This window comes from Salvelinus namaycush, chromosome 3 (assembly GCF_016432855.1).
Source record: "Salvelinus namaycush isolate Seneca chromosome 3, SaNama_1.0, whole genome shotgun sequence".
NCBI lineage: Eukaryota > Metazoa > Chordata > Actinopteri > Salmoniformes > Salmonidae > Salvelinus > Salvelinus namaycush.
This window is the reverse complement of record NC_052309.1, coordinates 92416373-92442512: the sequence shown is the minus strand read 5'-3', so window position 1 is coordinate 92442512 and position 26140 is coordinate 92416373. Positions and strand designations below refer to the sequence as shown.

Below are 26140 nucleotides of genomic sequence, written 5' to 3'. Positions count from 1 at the left end.
CCCCCTGTATATAGCCCCCACATTGACTCTGTACCGGTACCCCCTGTATATAGCCTCCACATTGACTCTGTACCGGTACCCCCTGTATATAGCCTCCACATTGACTCTGTACCGGTACCCCCTGTATATAGCCTCCACATTGACTCTGTACCGGTACCCCCTGTATATAGCCCCGCTATTGTTATTTACTGCTGCTCTTACCTCTTACTTTTTGGGGGGGTATTTTATTAAAACTGCATTGTTGGTTAATTAACTTCTCTGATCTACGGATCCCGCATACGGGTTTGAATTCGACAACATACGGTGATCGCCACAAATAGTCATATTAAACATTCCTGAAAATACAAGTGTCTCACATGCTTCAAAAGCCTAGAATCTTGCTAATCCAACTGCGTTGTCAGATTTAAAAAAGGATTTATTGTGAAAGAATACGATGCGATTATCTGAGCACAGAGCCCCATACCAAACTACTTTTTCAACCAGCACTGGCGTAACAGAATCACAGATTGCAATGAAATAAATCGTTTACCTTTGAAGATCTTGCTCTGTTTGCAATCCCAAGGCTCATTGTTACACAATGAATGGTCTTTTGTTCGGTTAAATCCATTTTTATAGCCTAACACGAAACATTTTGTGAACGCTTATCTCGTTGAATTTGGTGTCATTCAACGAAACATTCTACGTAAATACACAGACTAAACCTGACTTTATCCAGTCATGTTTGGTTTCCTTGCAATCAACTGTTTGTTTGTAACACAACCAAACTTGATGGGTCATTTCGCGGGACGTATTGACCCGAAGAAAACGATTGGAAGACAACAAGTAACGACCTCATTGTGCACCAATTATATGACCGCTGTTTCGTTGATTGACTGTATTTTAACCCAATGACCACTGATCGTCTTGAAATCTAGCTGGGTAGATAGCCAATGAGCAGAGGTAAACGGCAATATCTAATGTTTGTGTTTTGGAAGACCAACCCATGTAGTACACTCCGGCGTAAAGATCGTCATTCGCCATTTAAGTTTCATACTGGAAGTAGCCAAACTCATTACGCACAGCACTGTTTCGGTAACAAGCATCTTCAGATGTTTATATATCGAAAATCATGGTGAATAAGTCAGGGAAAGCTAAATCAAAGACTAGATATACGAATGTAGACAAAATTATAGAGGAAATTGATCGTGAAAGTGAAACATATGCTTTTGGAAGACGACTCAGTTAGCGACCATGACTCAATTGGAAGCATATTTTTGGAACGGAGAGGACATTGTTTTGGACTGGTAAGTTCTTCTCATGCTAATGCCGTTGTTTGAAATTAATAATATAAAATATTATTTGTGATTGTTTTTACATTTTATTTGCAATATATAAAAATGTAATGAAATGTGTAAAGTACACATTGGCTATACTTCCTCCAGCGCATGCTTCCTCAACTCAGTCTACATATTATGGATTAGAGGGAGCATGGTCGAGATGCGTGTGTCTGCCGCCAACGTGTCCATCCCCAACGTGTGTCCATCCCCCTCTGAAGCTGGTTCATCCAGCTGGACCCCTGCTGTCTCTGGTTCCACACCTCCCGGGCCATCTAGAGGTAAACTGCTCATATTTACTCTTGAGGGCTATATAAATTGATTTGATAGAGGACTGAGGGTCTTCCAAATATTGAAAGTGTGTAAATAGTTACCCATGTTATTTTGTAAATGTATATATATTTTTTCTTTATATTTTTTTCCCCCATTTTTTTTCTCCTCCATTTTTTGGGGGGGTGTGTTAGAATACCATTTTGGTATTTTGTATATAGTTATTTGTTTCAAAATGTATACCTTCACCAATTTGGCCACTTGGGTACATTTGGGCTACTTGTGTGGGACACCTGGGTGACTTCATGATAAATGTCATGTAGCACACTCATTTGGGAAGTTATCATTCTGAAACTTTGCACAAGTACTGTTGCCCTCTTATGTTTTTCACTGAAATTGTCCCCATATTCATATCTGAATGTTTGTTTTATCTTGTTCATTTTAAAGATGATGATACAACAATTAAAAAGAAAAAACGTATGGTTTTTTCATTGTATTATCTAAACCAGATCTATTGTGTTATATTCTCCTACATTCAATTCACATTTACACAAACTTCAGCGTGTTTTCTTTCAAATGGTACCAAGAATATGCATATCCTTGCTCCTGGGCCTGAGCTAGAGGCAGTTAGATTTGGGTATGTCTTCAGGCGGAAATTGAAAGAAGGAGGGTTATAAGAGGTTTTAAGGGCTTGTAAGAAAGCATTTCACTGTAAGGTCTACACCTGTTGTATTCTGCACATGTGACTAATTTGATTTGATTTGAAAAGTTGTCAAAAATATTAATAGTAAAGTACAGATACCAAAAAAATTACTTCAGTAGTACTTTAATGTATTTTTATTTAAGTACTTTTTCATGCTCATCAACTCTGTCTCCCGAGTGGCGCAGCAGTCTAAAGAACTGCATCTCTGTGCAATAAGTATCACTACAGTCCCTGGTTTGAATCCAGGCTGTATCACATCAGGCCGTGATTGGGTGTCCCATATGGCAGTGCACAATTGGCCCAGTGTTGCCCGGGGTAGGCCGTCATTGTAAATAACAATTTGTTCTTAACTGACTTGCCTTGTTAAATAAAAAAAAAGTTAATAATCAAACCACTCATACCCTGTGGATGGGGTCATTGTCATCCTATGGGGGCATAGCCATGGTGGCCAAAATAATGGCCTGCCCAGAATATTTATGCATGATGGGATGTTAATTTCTTAATTATCTCAGGAAACAGACCAGTGTGGAAGTACCTGTTTTCAATAGACTTTGTACCCTCATTTAATCAAGTGTTTCCATTATTTTGGCAGTTACCTGTATAACACCAAGACTTACCTGACTCTGCCCACCGTTCCAGAGTCTGAAGTCTCTACTACACTCATATGGTGGAGCTTGATCCTCTCTACATGCTCCATGTAGTTATGGATCATCTGTAATGGACAGAACAGACTGGTTAGTTCTACATGCTCCGTGTAGTTATGGATCATATGTAATGGACAGAACAGAGAGGTTAGTTCTACATGCTCCATGTAGTTATGGATCATCTGTAATGGACAGAACAGACTGGTTAGTTCTACATGCTCTGTGTTGTTATGGATAATCTGTAATGGACAGAACAGACTGGTTAGTTCTACATGCTCTGTGTTGTTATGGATCATCTGTAATGGACATAACAGAGAGGTTAGTTCTACATGCTCTGTGTTGTTATGGATCATCTGTAATGGACAGAACAGAGAGGTTAGTTCTACATGCTCTGTGTTGTTATGGATCATCTGTAATGGACAGAACAGACAGGTTAGTTCTACATGCTCCATGTGTTTATGGATCATCTGTAATGGACAGAACAGACAGGTTAGTTCTACATGCTCCATGTGTTTATGGATCATCTGTAATGGACAGAACAGAGAGGTTAGTTCTACATGCTCTGTGTTGTTATGGATCATCTGTATTGGACAGAACAGAGAGGTTAGTTCTACATGCTCTGTGTTGTTATGGATCATCTGTAATGGACAGAACAGAGAGGTTAGTTCTACATGCTCTGTGTTGTTATGGATCATCTGTAATGGACAGAACAGAGAGGTTAGTTCTACATGCTCTGTGTTGTTATGGATCATCTGTAATGGACAGAACAGAGAGGTTAGTTCTACATGCTCTGTGTTGTTATGGATCATCTGTATTGGACAGAACAGAGAGGTTAGTTCTACATGCTCTGTGTTGTTATGGATCATCTGTAATGGACAGAACAGAGAGGTTAGTTCTACATGCTCTGTGTTGTTATGGATCATCTGTAATGGACAGAACAGACAGGTTAGTTCTACATGCTCTGTGTTGTTATGGATAATCTGTAATGGACAGAACAGACTGGTTAGTTCTACATGCTCTGTGTTGTTATGGATCATCTGTAATGGACAGAACAGACAGGTTAGTTCTACATGCTCTGTGTAGTTATGGATCATCTGTAATGGACAGAACAGACAGGTTAGTTCTACATGCTCCATGTAGTTATGGATCATCTGTAATGGACAGAACAGACAGGTTAGTTCTACATGCTCTGTGTTGTTATGGATAATCTGTAATGGACAGAACAGACAGGTTAGTTCTACATGCTCTGTGTAGTTATGGATCATCTGTAATGGACAGAACAGACTGGTTAGTTCTACATGCTCTGTGTTGTTATGGATCATCTGTAATGGACAGAACAGACTGGTTAGTTCTACATGCTCTGTGTTGTTATGGATCATCTGTAATGGACAGAACAGACTGGTTAGTTCTACATGCTCTGTGTTGTTATGGATCATCTGTAATGGACAGAACAGAGAGGTTAGTTCTACATGCTCTGTGTTGTTATGGATCATCTGTAATGGACAGAACAGAGAGGTTAGTTCTACATGCTCTGTGTTGTTATGGATAATCTGTAATGGACAGAACAGACTGGTTAGTTCTACATGCTCTGTGTTGTTATGGATCATCTGTAATGGACAGAACAGAGAGGTTAGTTCTACATGCTCTGTGTTGTTATGGATCATCTGTAATGAACAGAACAGAGAGGTTAGTTCTACATGCTCTGTGTTGTTATGGATCATCTGTAATGGACAGAACAGATAGGTTAGTTCTACATGCTCTGTGTTGTTATGGATAATCTGTAATGGACAGAACAGAGAGGTTAGTTCTACATGCTCTGTGTTGTTATGGATAATCTGTAATGGACAGAACAGACTGGTTAGTTCTACATGCTCTGTGTTGTTATGGATAATCTGTAATGGACAGAACAGAGAGGTTAGTTCTACATGCTCTGTGTTGTTATGGATCATCTGTAATGGACAGAACAGATAGGTTAGTTCTACATGCTCTGTGTTGTTGTGGATCATCTGTATTGGACAGAACAGAGAGGTTAGTTTTACTTTTGGTACTTGAAATCTTATTCTTAGGAAAACAGTACAGATAGGAAGAGCTCCCTCTTCTCTCTCTCTCTCTCTTTACCTCTGTGTGTCTTTGATGGAGTGAGTTGAACTCCTTCTTCAGCTCAGACTCTCGCTCTTCCATCCTGCCGACTGAAGGAGAAGAGAAGAAAGAACATCAGTCAGACAGTCAGTCAGATTATCAATTTGTCAGACAGTCAGTCAGATTATCAGTTTGTCAGACAGTCAGTCAGTCAGATTATCAATTTGTCTGTCAGACAGTCAGTCAGTCAGATTATCAATTTGTCTGTCAGACAGTCAGTCAGACAGTCAGTCAGATTATCAGTTTGTCAGACAGACAGACAGACAGTCAGTCAGATTATCAGCTTGTCAGACAGTCAGTCAGTCAGATGATCAGTTTGTCAGACAGTCAGTCAGATGATCAGTTTGTCAGACCGTCAGTCAGTCAGATGATCAGTTTGTCAGACAGAGTCAGTCAGATGATCAGTTTGTCAGACAGACAGTCAGTCAGACAGTCAGTCAGATGATCAGTTTGTCAGACAGTCAGTCAATCAGATGATGAGTTTGTCAGAAAGACAGTCTATCAGATGATCAGTTTGTCAAACAGACAGTCTATCAGATGATCAGTTTGTCAGACAGTCAGTCAGATGATCAGTTTGTCAGACAGTCAGTCAGATTATCAGTTTGTCAGACAGACAGACAGTCAATCAGATGATCAGTTTGTCAGACAGACAGTCAGATGATTAGTTTGTCAGACAGTCAGTCAATCAGATGATCAGTTTGTCAGACAGACAGTCTATCAGATGATCAGTTTGTCAGACAGACAGTCTACCAGATGATCAGTTTGTCAGACAGACAGTCCATCAGATGATCAGTTTGTCAGACAGTCAGTCAGTCAGATGATCAGTTTGTCAAACAGACAGTCAATCAGATGATCAGTTTGTCAGACAGACAGTCAGATGATTAGTTTGTCAGACAGACAGTCAGTCAGATGATCAGTTTGTCAGACAGACAGTCAGTCACATGATCAGTTTGTCAGACAGACAGTCAATCAGATGATCAGATAGTCAGATGATTAGTTTGTCAGACAGACAGTCAGTCAGATGATCAGTTTGTCAGACAGTCAGTCAGTCAGATGATCAGGTTGTCAGACAGACAGTCAATCAGATGATCAGTTTGTCAGACAGACAGTGAATCAGATGATCAGTTTGTCAGACAGATAGTCAGATGATTAGTTTGTCAGACAGTCAGTCAGTTAGATGATCAGTTTGTCAGACAGTCAGTCAGTCAGATGATCAGTTTGTCAGACAGACAGTCAGTCAGATGATTAGTTTGTCAGACAGACAGTTGGTCAGATGATCAGTTTGTCAAACAGACAGTCAATCAGATGATCAGTTTGTCAGACAGACAGTCAGATGAATAGTTTGTCAGACAGACAGTCAGTCAGATAGACTGTCTGTCTGACAAACGGATTATCAGATGATCAGTTTGTCAAACAGACAGTCAATCAGATGATCAGTTTGTCAGACAGACAGTCAGATGATTAGTGTGTCAGACAGACAGTCAGATGATTAGTGTGTCAGACAGACAGTCAGTCAGTCTGACTGACATCATCAGTCTTATCCAACGCCAGTCTAGTCAGCTGTTAAATTAGTAGCTGTTCTTATAAGGAAACACACAGACACAGAGGCTAACCAATGGGAATCATCAGTAACACCATATTGTGACAAAAGGTAAAGCTTCAACGACCACACAAATAGAACTGCTCTGATTTGAACTGCCCACATTTCAACATCAATTGAAAGCAGCCCAAGACGGAAAGATGTGGGACTAACTGTACTCTACTCCCTGTAATGACAATTATCTGCCACTAGGTGTCCTCGCTTCAACAGTAATAAGCCATCAGACACTAGACTGATGTGTGACGCCAATGGGGCGGGGAACTCACAGCACTGAGAGGAGGTAATCTCTCTCAAATGATTTTAAATAGGCCCGATTTAAGAGGTGACAAAAAACCCTAATCCTCCCATTAGTCTGTCTGGTTTAGCCTAAACCTGGCATTGAGCAGCACAACAGCCGGAGCACAGCACAGGGATACTATCAATTACACTGACATTAACACTCTTCAAACGCTGCTGGGACACTGGGGTAATGTTTGAATTGAAAATACTGCTGTGATGTTATGGTAATGTTTGAATTGAAAATGCCATGACTATTCTAGAGGGATTCTGTGTTTGTTTCTGATGTGAAAGGAAAATAAGGGCGGGGTAACTTCATGTGATGAATTGATATGTGCTGTTGATGTATACTGATATAACAGAGCATCTCCACTCTGTGTCTAGATCAAACAGAGCATCTCCACTCTGTGTCTAGATGAAACAGAGCATCTCCACTCTGTGTCTAGATGAAACAGAGCATCTCCACTCTGTGTCTAGATCAAACAGAGCATCTCCACTCTGTGTCTAGATCAAACAGAGCATCTCCACTCTGTGTCTAGATCAAACAGAGCATCTCCACTCTGTGTCTAGATCAAACAGAGCATCTCCACTCTGTGTCTAGATCAAACAGAGCATCTCCACTCTGTGTCTAGATCAAACAGAGCATCTCCACTCTGTGTCTAGATCAAACAGAGCATCTCCACTCTGTGTCTAGATCAAACAGAGCATCTCCACTCTGTGTCTAGATGAAACAGAGCATCTCCACTCTGTGTCTAGATGAAACAGAGCATCTCCACTCTGTGTCTAGATGAAACAGAGCATCTCCACTCTGTGTCTAGATGAAACAGAGCATCTCCACTCTGTGTCTAGATCAAACAGAGCATCTCCACTCTGTGTCTAGATGAAACAGAGCATCTCCACTCTGTGTCTAGATGAAACAGAGCATCTCCACTCTGTGTCTAGATGAAACAGAGCATCTCCACTCTGTGTCTAGATGAAACAGAGCATCTCCACTCTGTGTCTAGATCAAACAGAGCATCTCCACTCTGTGTCTAGATCAAACAGAGCATCTCCACTCTGTGTCTAGATCAAACAGAGCATCTCCACTCTGTGTCTAGATCAAACAGAGCATCTCCACTCTGTGTCTAGATCAAACAGAGCATCTCCACTCTGTGTCTAGATGAAACAGAGTTGAAGCGGCTATGAGGTTTTCGTGGTGATGTTCTGGTACAGGGATAACCCTAGAATAATCTGTAAAGTCAGATAATTGCGTACTGGGAGAATGATATAACATGGGAACATGGCACCACTACAACAAGGTCAACAGTACCATTTCCATGATGTAGCCTACTGGCACTAGGAACGCATGTCACACAAGGCTGTGGTGGTGGGCCACTTATGATGATGTCATCGGACTGGCAGTGCAGTCCAGTAGTGGGTGCAGCGTGTCGTTATTCATGGGTCTTCATTACAGTATGATCAGATCCTCTTTGGTGGATGAATTCCCTTTGACCAGCATGGCAGGGACCAATGAATTCATTCTATCTGACTGTAGATTACATGATAAGGGCCGCATCCCCATCTCCCTAATTAACATTATCTCCATGTGGTGTTATTGATATTATATCAAGCCATTACACATCTCCTGAATGAGGGACCACTACTCCACATCACATAGAGGAGGACAGGTTGTTCTGACTCCGGATTAGGTAGGCAGGTAGGTAGGTAGGTAGGTAGGTAGGTAGGTAGATAGGTCTGTCTCCCTGTTTTAGGGCTAATTAGCCAGAGCCATATACTGTATGTGCTATACAACTGCACCCATATACCATGTATACTGTATGTGCTATACAACTGCACCCATATACCATGTATACTGTATGTGCTATACAACTGCACCCATATACCATGTATACTGTATGTGCTATACAACTGCACCCATATACCATGTATACTGTACATGTCTAGCCTGGTGCCTAACCGTCACCACATATGGATGGATTGATTCATCACGTTTTTTAAGAATCGGTGCAGTGTATTACATTAACATGCACATTGTGGTGGAAATACTTCCCAGCCATTCATACGAACCACAGTGACTGTGGCCAGCTATGGGAGGGGCCTTTCTCTCTGCCTGCCCTACAGGCATCCGCAGGACAGCTCTGTGGTCCTTCTCTGAGGAGTGGCGAGAGTGGGTATGATGTAGATCGAGTTAGTGTGTTTAGAACGTTGGCTCACTCTGTTGGGTGGACTGGGTGAGAGGAAGAACTGCATCTACGCAATATTCTGTTTCTTTTGACAAAAGACAATGAACGCCATTGTCAAAGAAACCAAGAGTTGTGTCTGTAGATCAGGGTTAGGGTCAATTCCATTTTAATTCCAGGCAATTCAGAAAGTAAACCAAAATCCAATTTTCATAAGTGAAAAGCATTGAAAATAATTGGAATTTCAGTGTACTTCCAGAATTGACTGGAATTGACCACAACCCTGCTGCAGATACACACCATGTCTAAACAGCAGTCTAGTGTAGCATTGTCCTGCAAAGTAACCACGGATCTGAAAGTCCACTCATCTTCTCCTTTCATACAAGCTTCCCAATTGAAGTAGGAGGGCAAGTAAGAGAAGATGCCTGCTGTTCAAGACTATCCACAGAGTAGCTTGTGGGCTACTCTACACAGAGTAGCTGTGGACTACTCTACACAGAGTAGCTGTGGACTACTCTACACAGAGTAGCTGTGGACTACTCTACACAGAGTAGCTGTGGACTACTCTACACAGAGTAGCTGTGGACTACTCTACACAGAGTAGCTGTGGACTACTCTACACAGAGTAGCTGTGGACTACTCTACACAGAGTAGCTGTGGACTCTGCCCTGGTTGGAGAACGCCTGTCTGGAACAGCATCATGACCAATGAATTATTCACCACAGACTGGGAGTGGCAGCAGCCAGGGCAGCGTGCTCTACAGATGGTTAACTACACAGATGGGACTCGTGACTGTTTATACACACAGGGCGTGTGCCGTTACAATCTGCATTTCCCAGTCCTGGATTGCCAGTCTGTTTCTGCTTTAGCAATTGTTTAGCATGACAACAATAAAGGAAATGGCTGAAGCAGGAACTGGCAGTCAGATTGGCATTTTCCTAAGACTGAAGAACAACAGCAGTATGTCAGTTTATGAAGCTGTGGTTCTCTCCTCCTCAATACGTCATTGCTAACAGAGGTTTGAGCTATCACATCAGACTGTGGATGCTTGTGTTCCCTAAAGGATGTGGTGCCTGGCTGCCACTTAAAGAGGATGGGAGTAACAGTAATCCTGTAATCCCATTACTGTTACCCAAAAAGAGTATGTGTGTGTGTGTGTGTGTGTGTGTGTGTGTGTGTGTGTGTGGAAATACATTTGCACTGGGCTCCATGGAGATGCTATATATGGACTGCTGTGTGCAAAATGGTAGGCATACCAATGATGTGAAATGCATGTATGTAGGTGTGTGGGTGGGTGGGTAATGTATGTGTGGATTCAGTGTGAGAGGGAGAGAGGAGAAAGAGGAGAACCACCTCCTTGCCCCTACCAAATCACTCCGTTGTCACGTGTTGCTGACGAAACTCTGAGGGTGACTTCCAGAGAGTGACGAGGGGATCAATAAACCCATCATCGTCAGGACACACTCCTGACTTGAATGATGCAATTCATGTTCCACTTTTAAATAATAAAACAAGCATGAATTTCAAGTGAACAAATCCACCCTGTCGTTTTACAAAATCTAAACCTCAGCAACAGTTAAACATTTAATTTGGGAGGTATTTCATCTTTTACATGTGTCAAGTCTCGACATTAGACATAAACAAATGCATAAGGCACGTCTCTCCATTCTTTTGTGTGAAATTGGGCAAACTCAAAAATAACGCAGTGCTTTATGGGATTGAACTTTGCTATGGAGCAGGCAGTGTTGCAGGCTCAGTCGAAGTGCCTACCGGAGGGGCTAATAAGCCCCTACACACCCTCGATAGTTTTCACTCACTCGGCTCTGGGACACTTGTGCAAATGGCGGAGGTGCGTGTGAACGTGCAAGTGAGGGTAAGGGGAGGGTAAGGGGTTGATTTGGGATTCAGCCTATGTGTGTGTGTGTGTGTGTGTGTGTGTGTGTGTAAACTTACTTTGGTCTGCGTAGTTCTTGATCTTGAGTTCCAGCTGGCGGGAGTGGGACTCCATTCTGCCCACATGGTTCTGAAGGTCCTTCTTCTCCTGCTCCTGACTGTCCTCAAACTCCATGAACTTCTGCTCAGAGACACACAGAGGACTCTCAGTAACTCTCTCTCGTCAGTAACATATATACACACACACACACCACTCTCTCACACCACACACACACACCACACATTGCGTAATACAGTTTAAAAGAGACACTGCGAATATAGAAAGCAGAATTATTATTTGACCAAATACAGGACCCCCCTGTACGTTATGCAGAGGGGTACATGTGTATCTACTGCCACAACATAGTCTAGACTACACTCTAAGAAGCAGGGATGTCTACTACTACGTTACACTCCCACAGGATAGAGAGGATCTGGAAGTCTTCTGTTCACCCTGAAATGCAGGTCCCCTCCCCTCCCACATCCTCCTGGTGTGTCAGAGAAGTGTGTCCTGGACAGAAAGCCAGTGTGTGTGTGTGTGTGTGTGTGTGTGTGTGTGTTTCCACATCCTGCCAGCTGTAATCCTTTACTCTAGCCTGCTCTTCAGTCCTCTCCTTTCTTCTTTTCTGTTTTCACATTTATAGATGCATTGAAATTAGAGCTACCTACAGTACATCAGATAATTCTATTTTTTCATCATTAAACAAAGCCATGACATTCTATACAATACATTTCTACCTGTAACGTTCAACACGGCAAGAAAGGCCGCAGCTAATCATCTGGCCACCATACTGTATTATCCAGGCCTTCTGTGCTCCTCTCCCCTAGAAGAACAAACCAGGGAGCGCAGAGCCGCTGGAAAACGTGTGGCAAGACAGCCTTTCCCCCAGTACTTCAATCTGGTGTGAATACAGCGGCATTGAACACGTTTACCAGACAAATTCAATAGTTCACGTCATAGAAAAACATTTTGCAACAGAAAAGAAAGCAGGCATTTCTTATTGGACAAGTTGACATAGTACCTCCCCCAATTTCAGCCCGTTTACATGTTTTAGTGAATAACACCCTGTCCCTGGGATTTCACATGGTAACCCCCATGCTCGCTGTGACAGGTGGATTCACTTGTCAGTCACAGTGGTCTCCTAGCTACAGCCTACAGAGCCTAATCAACCACGCCTCTCAGCAACTCTTTTTGGTTGCACCAGCACATCGTTTTTTGACTCTGCACTTGGTTTATTTCTTCGCTCACGCTCCTCTCCAGTGTGGAATCCTGGAGCAATCTGACTTTGTGGTCGTGTTATCTAGTGGAAACCCTCATGAGAGTGAACACACATTTTCATGGAAAACAAGGCATGTGTGAATAAAAGCAGTTAATAAAAGCAGTTTAGTCATCTAAAACGATCTAGAATGATCCAATCTATAGCTAGCTAGCTAACAAAATGACTAACGTTAGCTTTAGAGTAGCCTAACATTAGCTAGCTAGGTTGATGCAAGCATGCAGCCAGCAGCTAACATTATGATTTAGACTCACTGAATAAATGTGTTTGGCACAGGATAAAGAAGATGAAACGATCTGCTGCTGCTACCCAGGACAATGGATACGGAAGTTCCTGGAAAGGTTAGTCAGACAGTTTGTTAGTCCAGTAATGTTCATTGGCATATTATTTTATTTGCACAGCTGGTGATTATTCACAAAGGTTTGTGTTGCAAATTTCCCTGTCTTAAAAGTAAAAAACATACAAATTCCACCACAAAGCAGTCTACAGACAATATGACCACACATTAGCTAGTGCACAGTGACACCTACTGACATGTACTGGTAATGCAGGTTTGGTTAGAATAGAGTGCAATATAGAATGAGTGACATTCAATAAAATCTACTTCATGAAAAGGGGGATATTATTTTCAATGAAAATGTTGAAAGTAGTTGATTTAATAATTGAATATATGGATTTGACAGGCAATCAGTTCCTACAGTGAGCACCAGGGAACCAACCTATGCTGGGAAGGATGGACACAATAAAGAGGAAAGGAGAGAGGAGATGATGCATATGAGGAATCACAGCATGGAACATTCCATATCCCCATGATTCATAACACCCCTCATCGGGACTCTGGTTAATGCAGTTCAACAGTTAGTTTGCATCCCAAATGGCAACTTATTCCCTATGTAGTGCGCCAAATGGGCCCTTAGGGCTCTGGTCAAAAGTAGTGTACTATATAGGGAATAGGATGCCATTTGGGACACGGACTGCCCTGTCATCATCTCCACTCTCCACTGCAGCACTTTAGTTATCTAATGTTGCTCTTCTGAACGAGGCCCCTTGGCCTACCCAGAGATACTTCTTGAACCGATGGTTAAAATTGCATCATTTGTTTTGGAGTACTACCCGTGTCAGTTTGTGTCATCTGAAATGTTGGTGTTTCATTGACCGTCTCATGTCCCAACAAGGTGTTGTTGGAAGCAGTGTAGTGAGTCTAGGCAAGCAGAGTCTTGAAGGGTGAAATATGTTTTCACTGTCCATGGTCGAGAACATCTCAACTCAGCAAAAAAAAGAAACGTCCTCTCACTGTCAACTGTGTTCATTTTCAACAAACTTAACATGTGTAAATATTTGTATGAACATAACAAGATTCAACAACTGAGACATAAAATGAACAAGTTCCACAGACATGTGACTAACAGAAATTGAATAATGTGTCCCTGAACAAAGGGGGGGGTCAAAATGAAAAGTAACAGTCAGTAACTGGTGTGGCCACCAGCTGCATTAAGTACTGCAGTGCATCTCCTCCTCAAGGACTGCACCAGATTTGCCAGTTCTTGCTGTGAGATGCTACCCCACTCTTCAACCAAGGCACCTGCAAGTTCCCTCACCTTCCGATCCAACATGTCCCAGACGTGTTCAATGGGAGATCCGGGGTCTTAGCTGGCCATGGCAGAACACTGACATTCCTGTCTTGCAGGAAATCACGCACAGAACGAGCAGTATGGCTGGTGGCATTGTCATGCTGGAGGGTCATGTCAGGATGAGCCTGCAGGAAGGGTACCACATGAGGGAGGAGGATGTCTTTCCTGTAACGCACAGCGTTGAGATTGCCTGCAATGACAACAAGCTCAGTCCGATGATGCTGTGACACACCGCCCCAGACCATGACGGACACTCCACCTCCAAATCGATCCCGCTCCAGAGTACAGGCCCCGGTGTAATGGTGTAACGCTCATTCCTTCAACGATAAATGCGAATCCAACCATCACCCCTGGTTTGAACAAAACTGCAACTCGTCAGTGAAGAGCACTTTTTGCCAGTCCTGTCTGGTCCAGCGACGGTGGGTTTGTGCCCATAGGTGACATTATTGCCTGTGATGTCTGGTGAGGACCTACCTTACAACAGGCCTACAAGCCCTCAGCCCAGTCTCTCTCAGCCTATTGCAGACACTGATGGAGGGATTGTGCGTTCCTGGTGTAACTCGGGCAGTTGTTGTTGTTGTCCTGTTCCTGTCCCACAGGTGTGATGTCAGGATGTACCGATCCTGTGCAGGTGTTGTTACACGTGGTCTGCCACTGCGAGGACGATCAGCTGTCCGTCCTGTCTCCCTGTAGCGCTGTCTTAGGCGTCTCACAGTATGGACATTGCAATTTATTGCCCTGGCCACATCTGCAGTTCTCATGCCTCCTTGCAGCATGCTTAAAGCACATTCACGCAGATGAGCAGGGACCCTGGGCATCTTTCTTTTGGTGTTTTTCAGAGTCAGTAGAAAGGCCTCTGTAGTGTCCTAAGTTTTCATAACTGTGACCTTAATTGCCTACCATCCGTAAGCTGTTAGTGTCTTAACGACCGTTCCACAGGTGGGAAACAGTGTTAAACCCTTTACAATGAAGATCTGTAAAGTTATTTTGATTTTTATGAATTATCTTTGAAAGACAGGGTCCTGAAAAAGGGAAGATAATTTTTTTGCTGGGTTTATATGTGATGCATTGTAGGTAAATGGTGACTGACTAATTTACAAATAATAATGAGTAGGCCTAGTTACATATGATGCAAGGTGAATTGTAGATGAGTCAGTCACTACTCTGATGAACAAGCCTTGGCTGTGTCTTTGCTTCACTAGGCTGGCCAGCCATCATAATAACAACATTGTTAGACAACAACACAAGGTTAGTGGTTTTATAACTTACACATAAAAAAACTGTTACAAAGTCTACTGTGTATAGTGTTAAATGTAACCCTGCCTTACATAAAGCTTACAGAATTAATTGCAGAAGAGCATCTTTAATCAGATGACATAAAATGTAAACTTTCTACATTGAAACCTTTCTGTATTTATTTTTCAAAGTACACTGCTTAACATTGTGTGTGTGTAGAGTGTAATTAATATTTAAGGTCATTGTAACCATACTTTGCATAACGCTCAGCCCTGCTTTAGTAGTTCACTAAACTACAGACTATGTTGTCCACTGAAGTTGTTGTCTCTGGCTCTTTTGATATTATATTCAGAATGAATAACAACAAGGTTTGTGATAGTGTCACGACTTCGGCGTCGCCGGTCTTCTAGCCATCATCGATCCACTTTAATTTTCCTTTTGTTTTGTCTTGTCTTCCCAAACACCTGGTCTAATTTCCCTCATTACATGTTATGTATTTAACCCTCTGTTCCCCCCATGTCTTTTTGCGGAAATGTTTATTGTAAGTGCATGTGCACGTTTTCTCTGGTGCGCGACGGGTTTTGTACTCATTTGTTTGTTGTTCTGGTTTCCGGGGGTTTTTATGAATAAAACTGCTCCGTTGATTACCCAGTTTTGCTCTCCTGCGCCTGACTTCCCGCCAGTTACACACTCCCTTACAGATAGTTTGAGCCATTTTAGGTCAAGATTGTTTTCAATTCACATGACCAGACAATTAAAACCACAGGCCTATAGTCATAGCACAGATGAAAAGGGAAGCTGTGTATAATAAGAATATTTTGACATAGCCTGTGAATAGGACCCAGAGTTTTACCTGACCAGGTCATGATCAGGAAAAACTCCAGGCCCCAGAAGAGACACAGACTAATTTTGCCACACCACTTTTGAACCGGTGGTGCCACCTCTGAGGGAACGGCCATTGTTTGCATCCATGTAGATTCATAACATCGGTTACGGATGAAGTATTACTTGCCACATGTCTGTAAAGTGTCAGTTTATAACCACACCTTAGGGATGAATGTCGAACTGGAGTGAAACCTACTTACGCTCACTCACATTTATATAAACAGTCAAACAGTGTATCAATAATTTGTACAAAGGGAACTGCGTGATAAACTACTATATCATGGAGACTTTACTCCTCATAGTGGTGAGAAGATGCACATACCCAAACACCCTTTTTATTTTTACAGGTTTGTGTTTTCGATTTGAGCGATCTGTTAAATAACGACAACAGAATCAATACGTGGCAGAGTGGCCTATAAAAGCTGAAGAACACACGCACATCCAGGTACTTTTGCCTGATGAAGACCTAAGGGTGGAAACGTTGTTATAATAACATCACTTAGGAACATGAGCAGCAATGTGGCATTTCCTTTTTATATTTCAGAGTGGCCTATAAGACATTAGGGGAACAGATGTTGCTCTTTATTTTCTCCTGGATAAAATCCAAGAGGGTTTGACAAACCATTCCCTTGGAAACAGAGTAGGTCAATATTGAGTAAAATGGGGAAGGTTTATGGTGCAACACCAGGCCCAAGAGTACGTAATAGAAGCCAAGGCACAGGGAAGTCGCTCCATCTCATTGAGCCCTGGCCATCACAAAGAATCACATGACCTAGAAATCATAACCCACACAGCCTACAATACGAAAACCTCGGTCCCCACCCCCCCTCCTCCTCATCTGCATCTTTTCTGGGGAACACAGGGCTTCCTGGGATTAAGAAACCCAAGGCGGGCTGGAGTGTGTGTGTGTGTGTGTGTCTCACTGTCTCTGTCACAGCCTGGACAGAGCGGAGGGGCCTAAAACAGCACCACACGCTGAGTGTAGAAATAGGCATTGCAATTTACAGAGAGACAGACGGTCTGAATCACATCCAATTCTCCTTCACTAAGACTCAGGGCCAGGCAGCAAAAGGTCCACCAAACACACACACACATGGACACAAACCAAAACACACACAGAAATAGGTCAAACCAGACTGGGCAGTGCAGCAAGTGAAGCCGAACTGCACAGCCCAGTCTGGTTTGTGTCCGTGTGTGTGTGTTTGGTGGACCTATTGCTGCCTGGCCCTGAGTCTTAGTGAAGGAGAATTGGATGTGATTCAGACCGTCTGTCTCTCTGTAGTCCCAGTCTCGGAGTCTTGGATGAAGTTGTCTGTAACCACTGATCAAAGCTCAGTTTTGTTATTTTAACCCCAAATGGCTGAGGTAAAAATTGTGGTAGGATGAGCTGATCCTAGGTCTGCTGTAGGGGTAAGGCAACCTTTAGCTCTATGGTGATCGTTCTGCCCACTGAGGTAGGGTCATGACTGTGTATGGGCCTGGATAGATGCTAAGTTCCTCTTCTATTTCTTTACCTTTACTAGAGGAGCTTAATATGTTACCTTTACTAGAGGGAGGAGCTTAATATGTTATATTTACTAGAGGGAGGAGCTTAAGACACTATTTTTTCATTTAACCTTTATTTAACAAGGCAAGTCAGTTAACTTCTTATGGCTGGGGGCAGTATTGAGTAGCTTGGATGAAAAAGGTGCCCAGAGTAAACTGCCTCCTACTCAGTCCCAGATGCTAATATATGCATATTATTAGTAGTATTGGATAGAAAAGACTCTGAAGTTTGAATGATGTCTGTGAGTATAACAGAACTCAAATGGCAGACAAAAACCTGAGAAAAAATCCAACCAGGAAGTGGGAAATCTGAGGTTGGTCGATTTTCAACTCAGCCCCTATTGAACTTACAGTGGGATATTGGTCCTTTTGCACTTCCTACGGCTTCCACTAGATGTCAACAGTCTTTAGAAACTTGTTTGATGCCTCTACTATAAAGGAGGGGGGAATGAGAGCTCTTTGAGCCAGGTGTCTGGCAGAGTGCCAAGACCTGAAAATGCGTGTTCACGTGAGAGTTAGCTTGAGTTCCATTGCTCTTCTACAGACAATGGAATTGTCCGGTTGGAACATAATTGAAGATTTATGTTAAAAACATCCTAAAGATTGATTCCATACATCGTTTGACAAGTTTCTACGGGCTGTGACAAAAAAAAATTACTTTTCGTCTGCTTTGTTTGCTCGCGCGTCATGGATTTGGATTACTGGGAGAACAACAAGGAGGTATTTAGACATAAATTATTAACTTTATCGAACAAATCAAACATTTATTGTGGAACTGGGATTCCTGGGAGTGCATTCTGATGAAGATCATCAAAGGTAAGTGAATATTTATAATGCTATTTCTGATTTATGTTGACTACAAAAGATGGTGGATATCTGTTTGGCTTGTTGTCTTGTCTTAGCGCTCTACTCAGATTATTGCATGGTGTGCTTTTTCGGGAAAGCTTTTTTGAAATCTGACACAGCGGTTGCATTAAGGAAAAGTTAATCTAAAGTTCCATGTTTAATACTTGTATTTTCATCAACATTTATGATGAGTATTTCTGTAAATTGATGTGGCTCTCTGCAAAATCACCGAATGTTTTGGAACTACTGAACATAACGCGCCAATGTAAACTCCGATTTTTGGATATAAATATGTGCTTTACCGAACAAAACATACATGTATTGTATAACATGAAGTCCTATGAGTGTCATCTGATGAAGATCATCAAAGGTTAGTGATTCATTTTATCTCTATTTCTGCTTTTTGTGACTCCTCTCTTTGGCTGGAAAAATGGCTGTCTTTTTCTGTGACTTGGCGGTGACCTAACATAATCGTTTGTGGTGCTTTCGCTGTAAATCGTTTTTGAAATCGGACACTGTGGTGGGGATTAACAACAAGAGTACCTTTAAAATGGTATAAGATACTTGTATGTCTGAGGAATTTTAATTATGAGATTTCTGTTTTGAATTTGACGCCCTGTACTTTCACTGGCTGTTGTCATATCAGCCAGTGAAAGTGCTGTCAGCCCAAAGAAGTTAAGAACAAATTCTTACTTACAATGACAGCTTAGGAACAGTGGGTTAACTGTGTTGTTCAGGGGTAGGGATTTGATCTAGCAACCTTTCAGTTACAGGCCCAACGCTCTAACCACTAGGCTACTTGACTCTATCCACTATGCTACCTGCATCTAACCACTAGGCTTCCTGCCGCCCAGACGCATATCCAAAGCAGTTGAAACGATGCAGACTGACGGATGGAACTGACAGAAGGAACTTTATTCTCACAGTATTATACACTCCGGATTATTTTATATTTTTACATATTTGAGTAGCAATGTCATGATTACTCAAGTAACAACTCATTCAGGATGATACAGTGAGAAAAGGTGTGATTGCAGATATAGCATGAAAGCCCTTCATACTGCAAGTGCCAGTAAAACCCAGTTCTGTTTGATCTCCCCTCCTCTTCTCCACTCGCTTGTCCTGTCCTCTTAATTCTGTTCTGTCCTTTCTCACCTCATCCTCTCCTCCTCTCTCCATCCGATGAGCAGTCATGATAAACTGCTGAGTCACTAAACCTGCTGCTTCTGAGGCAGAATACAGCATCTTCTGTGTGTGTGTGTGTGTGTGTGTGTGTGCGTGCGCGTGTCCAATGTACCTTGCTCGATTAGGAATGTTTGTCTCTATAACATGAGTCCTGATTCACCCTTCTCATAAATGTAAGTGTGTAACTACTCATTCATAAACAGTTAAGGGTTTTTCCTAGACTACAATAGGTAAGTGCTGCCCACTTATGGACGCTGTATAATAGCCTGGCTGTATTTGTCTATACTCTTGTCTGATTACTGATGCTTTAGTTTAGAGCAGTGGTCACCAACCTTTACTGATGCAAGATCACTTTGAGTCTAAATGCAATCCGGGATCTACCGCTCAGATTTTGTTTTAAACCTAAACCTATGAAACATTAACCAATTAAAAACAGTTCTGTAGCAATGAGGTTTGTGCAGTAGACTATAGGCCCAATACATCATCACTGCATGTTGGCTATGCTTGAATTGCCCTGCCAAAGTTGTTCTTCTCAGACCATTTTGAAATTATATTAAAACATTTTAGGTATATGATCACACTGGTAATAGAACATTTGTTGGTATTACTTGCAAGGCACTGAGCATAATCATTTGCATTTATTTACTGGGACTGATGGTCTGCATCTGATGGTCAGTCAGAGGAGGGCGCAGCGGTGAAGCTGCCTCTCACCTGACTTACTTAAAGTCTGCATTAAAGTGTCTGTACTATAATAGGCGTGGCAAAAACAAATGTAGACATTGATAAATGCATTTCTATAGCTTCCAAAATGGTTGTTTTTTTTTTACAATTGATAAGTACCAAGATGACTGCTAGGTGGCTTAAATACAGCACCCCCTGTCAGTCATCCAGGGTTAATACACATCATTGGTCTAGACAGGGGCAAATGGCTATGAGAGCAGAACACAGGTGGGATGTTTCTGATGACATGACTGGATTTACCGCGACAGGAAGACTGTTCTCCCAGTGTCTCTGTCTATCTTTGGAGAAGAAACAATGTACTAAAGATATTTGCATGCAAAGTGATAGGAGGCTGACAGCTGTTTCTGTCAACTACAATAGCCAAGCAGGCAAACAGTCTGACAAAAAAGGATGGATGGTTGAATGTAACTGGGGGCTACGTCCTCATGGCAACATCAAAAGCGCACCTATAAACTTGGAGGAGAAAAACATCTAGGTCGCAGGCATTCTGTGTGTTAGTGCATGATGATGAAATTGAGGCTACTGTGAATCAATCCACCATGGATGGGTAGGCTACTGTTAGCATGATGCTAAACTAATCACACAGTTACTCCTCTAACTGGGAAGCAGATATTACGAACGTGGCTCTCCTTGCACAATAAGATTATTAGCCTCGTGGGTATCCCTTGTTGACAACGTTGCACCACGTGCATGTTCTACACTACACATAGACATCGGTAGGGATGCTTTGGCTGGCTTGCGTGGCCTTGCAGCGAGAGGCAGCGTTTAAAATCCGCTGTCAATGTCCTCCATCTCACTCCCTCTCTCCGTCGTTCGCTGCCCGGACTCACCTCCTCTGCGTGTTTCCTCAGCGCTTTCTCCCGTTCATACTGCGTGATGAGCTGTTCGTTGTCCTCCTTTAACAGTTCTAGTTCCACTTCATGTTCCTGGTTTTCCGCGAACACCGAATCCAGGTTCTCCAGCACAGCCACGACGAGCGGCATCAGTTCTTTCACCACATCTTCGTCATATTTTCCTATCAGTTTCTCGAACTCGCGGTAGATGGAGTTGGCCAGGCCCGATACCCGCTCCGACATCATAGCCGATGTCCCCGGGTCGTCCTGGTACACTACTCCGTCTTCCAACTCCATTTTCTTCCCTTCCTTGAACAAATGGGTCCTGTGAATAGGATTTACACTTACCCCGCCACTATGAATTCCGTTATTTTCTTTAAGAAAATCGAATGTGTATTCCCTTTAAAAGCTTGAATTGAAATGGCAATATCCGTGTAATTGTCCCTCACTGGAAGCGTTCGATATACGTGGATACTTTTTTCCTCCGGTTCCGTTCTCTCACAACAGAGGTGCGTTCAGTTCACTTGAACGTTTGCTACGTTGCAGAACTGTTTGTACTGAACGACACGTTTTCAAAAACGTTTTCGTACGTTCTTGAACAGACTGAGGTACGTTTGCTCCCGTTTGGTAGGTGTGGTGAGGTGTGACTTGAAGCAACGAGTGACATATTTAAAGGGCAGTGGCCATGCTGACAGCGTTCCCGCAACCGTTATTATTATACATCAGTTTCCCCAACCCACAACCTCCACGTTATTCAACTGGTCGTTCAGCACCGTTTCCGTTCAATTGAACGTTCCAGAACGTAAAAACTTCCTGAATGCAGCCCAGCTGAGTATCACGTGGTGACGTCATATTTTAACGTGGACAATGTAGTTTTACCGAATATTTGTAGCCTACAATGTTAAGCCTAGGGCTAGTCATATGATATAGTCAAACACATTATAGTAATACCATAGTAATACGACAGTATACTGTTAATAAAGGCATCTTTATTTAAATTCCATTGTCCTCAAATACTTTAAGATCCTGCTCTAATAACGATTACATTTTAGTTATTTAGCAGATGCTCTTATCCAGAGCGATTTACAGTTAGTGCATTGATCTTAAGATAGCTATCAGTCATGGTAAGTAAAGTTTTCCTCAATAAAGTAGCTAAATAATAAATAAATAAAATATAAAAATAATATATGCAATAAATAACATATTTCTTCAATAAATTATACATTGTATTTGTAACCCACTATCTCACAAACCCAAAGACCTAAACAAAAGACTAAAACAAACCAACAGAAAAAACATGTGGCAAAATTGTCCTACTCTAGAGGGATCATGGTTGTCAGTTATAAGCAAACACTGAAAGGAAAGCTATAATAAGACAGGAAGAAGTAGCCTACACTATTCTGTGGGGTTTTATGTGGCTGTATGACAGACTCGCTTGTATTATGATTCAGTGTAGGCTAGTATAAGCTAGCGACTCTGGATAATGTATGCATCCCTCAGTTGCTTCAGTGTTGTAGTAGCCTACTCAAGTCCGGCCTAGGAGTGTCTCGGTCTTGTCTTGGTGTCAGATACATTTTTACTCATAATTTCTTGCCGAGACCAACCAATACCAGGGGAGTGAAAAACTCATACTTATCAGATCCCATAAAAGCGCTTTGCCAGCCCAAATAGCCACACTCCTTTCATGACACATTAATATATTATAGACTATTTTCTGGTCTTCCTACTGTACTCTTAACATTACTGTCCTTTACTTTAATTGAAAAATATCCTAAAACTTTGTAGTGCTCCTCATAATTTCCTTGATGAGTGGGGATCATTGTTTGAAAGTTGCTCGCTCACTATTAGTAAGGGGAGTACTTGCTCAGATAAATTTTTTTCAGGTCTTTCTTCACCAATGGACAGGCGTCATTCACTCTGGTGAGAATAACCATTTGGGGAATCCCTGCCAGAGCAAACTGATTTAATCCAGCAGTCCTTTTTCTCTCCGGGCAATGCGATGACGCTCCTACTCAAAGACATAGTACACCTATAATACTATTAGTTTGTGTAGCCATCAAAATAATAGCAATGTACAGTAATTTTCTGACCTGGGTTGAAATATATGTGTATTTTATCATTTTCTATGTAAATACATATTTTCTGTGTATTTGAGTATTTTCAAATAATGTGGCCCAAATCAACTACTTCTATTGGAAGTATTTGAACGTTTTTTCAAATGATTGCGTAACACTTAATTTTAAGGGTCATTCTTACAGTGTGATTGCTGTAATAAGGACTTATTATAGTGTAATTCTTTACAAGTATTGTAATGAATTGTGATAATTCATAGTTACACTGTAATAACAACATGTAACTGGTGGTAATTGCAGTCTGTAATTATAGAGGTGTAACAACTAATGCTTGTTCCCATGCTTGTTTCAAATGTTAAAGTTTTCGATAGCATCCCAACGCACCATTTTAGTCAGTGCTATCCAGGATTCCTTGGGACATCCTTACCCTAACCCTAACCTTTACCCATACACTTACCCTTACCTTATACTTTGAAAGTATTTTCAAATACTTATTTCCAAATAGATTATTTCAAATACCAACCAGACCGGGTTCCAATTTTTTATTTATTTAACCTTTATTTAACCAGGTAGGCAAGTTGAGAAGTTCTCATTTACAATTGCGACCTGGCAATGCATGGGAGTATATAAGTGTATTTGTATTTTTTCAAATACATGCAAATACTTTCCAAGTGCATTTCCAAATACTGTATATTCCAATATTCAACTACTTGTACTTTCAAATAAAATATATCAAAATACTGACTTCCAAATGACTTTTGAAATACCCTAAATAGTATTTGAACACAGGTCTGACACTAAAATTTGCACTCTTACCCATATCAGCGGCTCCTACTCTGATGTTCCTCATCTTCTGGATGACACCAATCAAGACAGCCATTTTATCAGCTGATATGACACTGACCAGACAGTGAACTCTGTCCTCAGAACTGTGGGTATTTATGTAGCCAGGATCCTCTTCTGATAATGGTGATATGGGATTAAACTAGCCAAGAGTGAAATTTTAAAAATGTGTTTAATCAATACTGACTAACTGACTGTATCAGAGATTCCTTGTTGGTGATATAGTGTTTCGCTTTGTTTACTTTACCTTGTGGCCCTCTTTTACATGGCTCTTTAGGGCCTTGATGATGTCAACCTTATGCACACCTTTGACACTTTCTCCAGACACATTACATCATTGAACACCAATGGGAAATAGATTCCATGTTTTTCTTTTTTAGATTTTGTGGGTTTCGTACTATAAAATAGGATGTGCATTTCTAATGAATTATACAATTTGAGTATGCAGTAATAATTAAAATAAAATGGTTGACATTCACATCCATTTGCTTTAATATGTTATGGTTTCACTCAATGGGTTTCATATAACACTTGCTTATAACTTACTTAACTAACTTACTTTTCTGGTAATGCTTTCACCTGCAGCAGCGAAGTTGGCCAAGGTGATACTCGTAATGTGACCCTGAAACACACAATTGATGGAGTTGATGAAGCTGTATTTTCCCGCTCCAGCTGGTCCGTGGAGGAGGATTCTGATAGTCTTCACTTGAGGGTTTCCAGGCACATAGTCTTTCAGTTCCTTAAGCATTTCCACTTCCTGACTGTCAGAGGGCAGTAGAGGACAGATTTAGAGAGGTAGACTCAGCGATACATATCATCTCACAGCAGGCTTACAGAAAACAAAAACAAAATTCTAATCTTCCAAGACTGCCACATCATTTGGGTGATTTGTAATCTGTTGTTTTGTTGTTTTGACTTGTTTGTCGCACCACTTTGCATGATGCTGTCACATCACGGAGTGTACCTTTAAGTGAATAAAAAAGCAATGGTCTTGGAATGATGCCATTTACTTTATCGGAAGGAAAAGCAGCCAACAAGTGCTCAGCATATGTGGGAACTCCTTCAAGACTGTTGGAAAAGCATGCTTTTGAGGTTGGGGGATTGTGGAGGCCAGGTCATCTGATGCAGCACTCCATCCCTCTCCTTCTTGGTAAAATTTCACTGTGTGTTGAAAAAACAAATGAAGCTGGTTTAGAGAATGCCAAGAGTGTGCAAAGCTGTCATCAAGGCAAAGGGTGGCTATTTGAAGAATATAAAATATAAAATATATTTTGATTTGTTTAACACTTTTTGGGTTACTTCATGATTCCAAGTGTTATTTCATAGTTTTGATGTCTTCAATATTATTCTACAATGTAGAAAATAGTAAAAATAAAGAGAAACCCTTGAATGAGTAGGTGTTCTAAAACCTTTGACCGGTCGTGTATGTTGAAATAAATGCAATCAACATACATACAACATACTATAACATACTATTAACTACTATGATCTTAGATCAAATAGCTCTTCCTTATGTGTCATTAAACAGTTTTTCTGTTTATTTGTTAGTTTCTTATTTTGATACTGCTACAAATAAGTATTGTGTGTGGGCTAATAAGGGAGGCATAAAATCCTGTGCCGAGCTGCTATGACGCACACGACACATAAGACTGAGTTCAACCGAAACAGTAGAAACACCAGAGTGATTAGATATCTATCAAAAACGAGTCGATCACATACTGTAGGTACAAACACACTACAACTTGTAATGAATAGTCAGGGAGAAAAAGGTATAGATTCACACGCAGAGCGTGGCAGGTGTTTATTCCGGGAATTGTGGTCACAGGCAGGCAATGGTCATACACAAGTAGGCAAACACGCAGGTGAATCAAAACTAGAACTGAAGGCTATAACTGGTTCTCACAAACGAGCCAGGAAAAGGCTTCGTTAGTAGAGTCAAAAATAACAATACCTCACAAAGGCACAAACAGAATGAACTGAACTAAATAA

General features: G+C 41.5%; 1 protein-coding gene across 1 annotated transcript in view; it reads right to left on the bottom strand.

The window, feature by feature from the left end:
- spag9a (sperm associated antigen 9a) overlaps window positions 1-21796 on the bottom strand; it is a 49353-nt gene extending 27557 nt beyond the window's left edge. The window contains exons 1-4 of the mRNA XM_038987596.1: window positions 21234-21796; window positions 11079-11199; window positions 5049-5119; window positions 2904-2998 (exon numbers count right to left, since the gene is read on the bottom strand). Coding sequence (XP_038843524.1) covers window positions 2904-2998; window positions 5049-5119; window positions 11079-11199; window positions 21234-21533 — 587 coding nt within the window. The 5' untranslated portion in view covers window positions 21534-21796. The remainder of the gene's footprint in view (window positions 1-2903; window positions 2999-5048; window positions 5120-11078; window positions 11200-21233) is intronic.
- Between the last annotated feature and the right edge of the window lie 4344 nt (window positions 21797-26140).